The following is a 6569-nucleotide window of genomic DNA, read 5'->3' on the forward strand; positions in this document are numbered from 1 at the left end:
CCAGAATATATTCAACGAAATTAACTCACCTACCTTACAAGAAATTTGAGGAATGTTCTAAATCAGATGTCAATCAGGACTATGAACCCCAACCTTGACACAGACAGACAGACTGTTCCAGTTCTCCTTCCATGAACCCCATCCTCCTGGCTCCTGGCTCCCCATCCCCCAGCTGAGGAGAGAGGAAGGGAATCCTGCCTCTTTATCAGATGTTTGGGAATGGATTTAGATCTCTACAGCTGTGAAGGGGTTAAGAGGCAGAGCTAGTTACCCCAACCTGCCCCTCCCAGGGATTAAGAGTCCTCTATAAAGGGGACTGTCCACCCAGGCAAGTCCAGGGGGTTATTAGGGACCTAGGCACTGTGCCCACCCACCCCCCACTGCCATGTGGGAACTTCGGTCTGCCTCCTTCTGGAGGGCCATATTTGCTGAGTTCTTTGCCACTCTCTTCTACGTCTTCTTTGGGCTGGGAGCCTCACTGCGTTGGGCCCCCGGGCCCCTACATGTCCTGCAAGTGGCTTTGGCCTTTGGCCTGGCCCTGGCTACATTGGTACAGACTGTGGGTCACATCAGTGGAGCCCATGTCAATCCCGCAGTCACCTTTGCCTTTCTTGTGGGTTCCCAGATGTCCTTGCTCCGCGCCTTCTGCTATATGGTGGCCCAGCTTCTGGGAGCTGTGGCTGGAGCAGCTGTGCTGTACAGTGTCACCCCACCAGCTGTCCGAGGAAACCTAGCACTTAACACGGTAAGGGGTGGCTAAGGGGCTGGGGGCACATGGTGTCTTGACTGTTGCTCTAACTCTAACATGCTTGCTCATATATGCAAATATGCTTGTGTGTGCATTTCTGTTTGCCTCTGTGTGTGTGTGTGTGTGTGTGTGTGTGTGTGTGTGTGTGTGTAGCAATAAGTGCTTTGAAGGGGAAAGAAAAGCATAAAGCCCTCCATGGAGAATCAAGAAAGCTGAGTTCAGATTCCAGCTTTCCTTCCAACTCTATTTAGGTTCTTCTTGTTGTTGCTGTGAGATGGGGACACTAGTCCTGGCCTTCTTATATAGCCAAAGATGCTCCTTCTGCCTCCACCTTGAAGAGCTAAGATGACAGGCACAGTAAATACATCCAGTTTATGTGGTACTGGAAATGGAACCCAGGGCCCCGTGAATGCTAGGCAAGTCATACCAAATGGGCTGCATCACCAGCTCTTCTTACATGTCCTTCCTTCCTTCCTTCCTTCCTTGATTCCTTCCTTCCTTCCTTCCTTCCTTCCTTCCTTCCTTCCTTCCTTCTCTCCAGAGTGCTAAGACTAAAGGCATGTGCCACCACAGCCAAGGTTTATTTTACTTTATAAAGCCTCAGTTTCCTCCCCCATAAGTAAGTGCAATCATTTCTACAACAAAGAAGTGCTGCTATGAGAAACTAAGATGGAAATCCTTTGACTCGGGCAGGTTATATGTCTTTCCTTTCCTGGGATCTGAACTATAAGGGGTGCCTGGTACTAGCATGGCAGTGCTAACAGTGCCTCCTCTTTCCCTCCTTTCTCCAGCTGCATTCTGGGGTAAGCGTGGGCCAGGCCACCACTGTGGAGATCTTCCTGACACTCCAGTTTGTGCTCTGCATCTTTGCTACATATGACGAGAGGCGGAATGGCCGCATGGGCTCTGTGGCCCTGGCTGTTGGGTTCTCCCTCACCTTGGGGCACCTCTTTGGGGTAAGCGAGAGAGGTGGGAAACCTCTTACTGAAGGATTCTAGGGACCCCAAGGTAGACTTGTAAGGGTCCTTTCTTCCCCACCCTACCTTTAATCATGAGTAATATCCACCCTTTTCAGTATCAATTGGCATAAAGGGAGGGATGAACTTCTCTTAACTTCTTGACTTCAGGGTGGAAAGTTACACATCATGAGTAGAATTGTTCTCCTGGGTCCATAAATCTGTCCCCAGATGGAATATCAGTGCTACTGTCTACCCTGGAGAGTGATGAGGCTGGTACTAACCCTTTTGCTGCTGGCTGGAGACAAGATAGCAGCTCTCGCTAGCCATGTGGGCTGTAAGGAGAGAATCTTGGAAGGGTTGGGTGGGGTGCCTCAGTTACAACTGTGTCTTTTGCAGATATATTATACTGGTGCAGGGATGAATCCTGCCCGCTCTTTCGCTCCTGCCATCCTCACCCGGAACTTCAGCAACCACTGGGTAAGTAAGAGCACGGGGTAAGGTCTCAGAGCACATTTGGATCTAGACTGCAGGCTGCATTAGATCTGGACGTGCTGCTCTGCCAGCATGCAGCTAAGAATGTTGTCAGAGACCCTGGCATGCTGGCATGTGCACATTGCACTACTGAGCCCAGAAGAGAAGCTCTTAGCAGGGTACATGCCTGTAGTGCCGGCCCTTGGGAGGCTGATGCAGGAGGAATATTTGCACCCAGAAAGTTGGGGCCAGCATGGACGGCATAGCAAGACCTTGTCTCTGAAACAAACTGAGCGAGGGCTCTTGTGCATAGGGGCCTCTGGTTAGCTGGGGCTTTTCATTGAGTATCCACTGGGTGTGAGAACTAGAGGCTATTGGATGGTCAACTACACCTAAGACAGAAATCAGAGTGTGTGCACAGGGGCCCAGGGAGCACCTTAGTTCTAATACTTACTAGTATTGTACATGATTCTAAGGACTCATTCTTTGCCTCTGTCCATCAGTTATAAAATAAGGTATTATAAAAAAGCACATGTGAAAGCTATCTGTGTAGAGCACCCAGCGTGGACTCTGGCATCACCATTAAATACAGGTAATGCTTATGCTGCTCTGGGCATATGTACGGTAAACATGAAAATAACTTAAAAGAGTCTGCCATGATGTGCAGTCATTTCCACAGCAGCATTAGTTACAACAGCCGAGAGTAAAAGCAACCGACTCCCCTTGCTAGATGAACGGAAAAACCAAACGTGGCCTATGGATACATGGGGTAATCTCCCACCATAAAAAGAAGAAAAGTTCTGATAGGGTATAACATATGCCTCAAGGACATTATGCTAAATGAAATTACCTGTCTCCAAAAGATAACTCTTATATAGTTCTACTTATGTAAGGTAGAATATTAAAATTCATTCAAACAAGCCAAAGTGGTACAAACCACTTTCCAGCATTCGGGGAGGTAGAGCAGGAGGATCAGGAGTCATCCTAGGCTACACAGCAGTTCAGGGCTAGCCTGTTCAGCATGACATCAAAAAGAGAAGGAGAAGGGTGAGGAGGAAGGGAGGAAGAGGAGAAAGTGGAAAGGAAGGAAGAAAAAAGGAAAGAAAAAGAAATACAAATTGCTTGAAACAGGAAGTAGAAGGGTGGTTGTCAGAAGCTGGAGTGGAGGTTAGACAGGCTATGTAGCTTTAGGTTTTACAAACTCAAAAAATCCTGGAAATGTTACAGGACAAAGTGAATACATTTAACACTACTGAGGTATGCGTACCCTTAACATGTTAGCAAGCAGGCATATCAGCTTATGCTAATCATAGCACTTAGTAGGATAACTTAGGAGAATTGCCTTGAGTTTGAGGCTATGCTGGCTCACACAGTGACTTTGACATCAAAACAAACAGTTCTGCAGAGCCCGGGCATGGTGGCATACATATTTTATCCCAGCACTCCGGAGGCAGAGGAAAGTGGGATCTCTGAGTTTGAAGTCACCCTGGTCTACAGAGCAAGTTCTAGGACAGCCAGGGCTACACGAGAAATCCTGTCTTACAAAACAAAACAAAACAAAACAAAAAACAGAAAAACAAAAACAACAAACAAACCCAGCCCCCCCCCCCCCCCCAAAAACCCAAAAAATCAGTTCTGGGATGTTGCTCAGTGGGTACTATGCTTGCCTAACAAGGGCAATGCTGAGCTCACTGCCCATCTCTGAATGAACTGGGCAGTGGTGAATGCCTTTGGTCTCAGCACTTGTGAGGACCAGGGGATCAGGAGTTCAAGGTCATCTTCAGCTACATAGCCAGTCTGAGGTCATCTTGAGCTAATGAGTGCCTTTATTAAGCAAAATAACAGTAAACAATGTTTAGTAAAGTAACTTTTATATTGTAAAGGATATTTTACCACAATTTACATTTTTTTTCTAAGAAATATATAAACTAGTTCAAAATAACAGCAAATAGAATTTATGTATGCTAAGGAGTTTGAGGTAGGATAGAGGGATAAGATGGGTAGAACCAGAGGAAATGACAGGTTTGGTGTGCAGACAATAGTCTAGATATTTTTAAAAGAACAATTTAATTTCTTTCTTTTTTTGTTTTTGATTTTGGGGGTTTTGTTGTTGTCTTGAGACAGATTCTTGCTATGTAAACTTGACTGCCTGGAACCTGCTATATAGACTAGGCTGGCTTGGAACTCCAAGAGACCCACTTGGCTTTGCCTCGCTAGCGCTGGCATTAAAGACGAGCAGGACCATGCCATGCTGTACTGAGTGCTTGTCTGGTGCACTGGGGACCGAAGGGCATCCCCTAGGAACTGGAGTTACAGATGGTTGTGAGACACCATGTGGACGCTAAGAGTTAATTTTGGGTCCTGTGCAAGAGCAACCAGTGTTCTTTTTTAAAAAATTATTTATTAATAGCTCACGTGCATTAGTGCTTTGCCTGTATGTCTGTGTGAGGGTGTCAGATTCCCTGGAACTGTGGTGCTGGAATTGAACCTGGGTCCTCTGGAAGGGCAGCCAGTGCTCTGAACCATTGAGCTATCTCTCCAGCCTGCAACCAATGCTCTTAACCAACTACTGAGCATTTCTCCAGTCCTGGTTGAGGCTAGAATTTTAACACCAATCAAACAAGTGGGTTGGTGTTTTGTTCAGTCCCACAAGCTTAACATGCAGAGCCCCAAATACAGCAGCAGCACTGACTTCTGCTAAGACAGTGCCCAGTCCTGTGTGACAAGAGCAGGATGTCTTGTTTTTCCCTGAGAGTCCCAAAGCCTGATCGTGCCTTCTCTCTTCCCACAGGTGTACTGGGTGGGCCCAATCATCGGAGGGGGCCTGGGCAGCCTTCTCTATGACTTTCTCCTCTTCCCCCGGCTCAAGAGTGTTTCTGAGAGACTGTCTATCCTTAAGGGAGCCAGACCCAGTGACTCCAATGGACAGCCAGAGGGCACAGGGGAACCTGTGGAACTGAAGACTCAGGCCCTGTGAAAGTTCCAGTTGGAGAGAGGAGGAGGAAGCTTCTGGGTTCCGAGAGGGGCCAAGCCAGCCCTCGGATGAAGAGACTGTGGGGAGGGGCATGTACTTCTTTATTTTTTAACTCATGTTTTTCATTTTTCCTTTTGCTGTGTGAAATCTTTCAAGTTGCATTCACGACTGGTTGGTGCAAACTTCCCTTCCTCCCCGCCCCAGCTACCTTCGCCGTGTGCATGACTGTTCATATGAATGTGGGTGCTTGTGGCTGCGTCTGAGTTTGGGAACACAAAAGCTAGGGAAGGGAAAAGAGTGTCAACATGTATGTCCTTCCCCCGGCCCAGTTTGGTGAGCACAGGGAACCCAAGACCTTAAGTTTCTGATCTTTACCCTGCTTCCAGTGGCGTTTATGGACCTTGATTCCCGAGGGATCAGGGGAGAGATGAGTCGCTCCTCTCAGGAAGCCGGAGGAGGCAAGGCATTCCAGGGTTTGGTAGGCTGGGTGGGAGAGGAATTGAAGATTTTATTTCCAGATCACTAGGCAAGTGTACCTAAAAGTTTTGAGGGAGTAAATGGGAGACGACATAGCTTGCTTATCCCAGAGATTAGCCTAGAAGGAGCCCTGAGAAAAGTCAACATTGGGTTTTTAGTTGTTCTGTAAAGCCACACCACAGAAGCTGGCCTACATCCACTGTCGGGGCTGCGTGTTCATTCAGAAGCCTTGGACCTGAGCCTTCCAAGTGAAACAGGGGTTGGACAAGCCTACAGTCTAGATAAATTAAGGCCTGCCTGATAGCCCTTGGCAAATGGTACTGAAGCCTCAGAATTGCTCTTTGAGGTTAAAACAGAAAATCTGGTGTCTGAAGTAAATTTACAGGAGTTGAGGGGCAAGACGGGGGATTTATTTAGATAAAATTGAACTTTGCAAATGGCATCTCTGTACTTTTCACTAGACATACTTTTTGTATGTCTTTTCACTTTTCTCACAGCAAATTTTTGCTTACTCTTCCTCATGCCCCAGATACCGATCTCCTCTATCCAAATGCTTAAATCTGGATAGGATTTTTTGAGCACTGTCTTGTATTGTTGGTAAAATAGCATCGTCTCAGCAGGGGCGCAGGTGACCATGAACGAACAATGAATATTTATTGCAAGTCTCTCTATTCTGAGCCTCCTGTATATAATTCTCAAGCTTTAAGACGTATGCCTATAGTAAGACAATCGTAAATCCATCCCACACAGCAACCTCTCTGCTTCCTCCCAAATAAAACACAACTTTTCTAAGTAGCCATATAAGACTTTGGAATAGTCCACCTGACTGGAATGGGAAGAATGTCTGTAAACTCTACTTTAATTCGACCTTGATTCTTATTATAATTCAGTAGAAAACCCAGAGCGTTTGGTTTTTACTTTAGTGCAGATGCCCGACTCA

At 46.7% G+C, this 6569-nt stretch overlaps 1 protein-coding gene across 1 annotated transcript; it reads left to right on the plus strand.

Moving 5' to 3' along the window:
- Positions 1-385: 385 nt before the first annotated feature.
- Mip (major intrinsic protein of lens fiber) lies at positions 386-5155 on the plus strand. Its single transcript, XM_055625666.1, has 4 exons — positions 386-745; positions 1540-1704; positions 2104-2184; positions 4970-5155. The coding sequence occupies exons 1-4, from the start codon at positions 386-388 to the stop codon at positions 5153-5155; spliced, it is 792 nt and encodes a 263-aa protein (XP_055481641.1).
- The last annotated feature ends 1414 nt before the right edge of the window (positions 5156-6569 follow it).

This window comes from Psammomys obesus, unplaced genomic scaffold, assembly GCF_907164565.1.
Source record: "Psammomys obesus unplaced genomic scaffold, mPsaObe1.curated_primary_1811, whole genome shotgun sequence".
Lineage (NCBI taxonomy): Eukaryota > Metazoa > Chordata > Mammalia > Rodentia > Muridae > Psammomys > Psammomys obesus.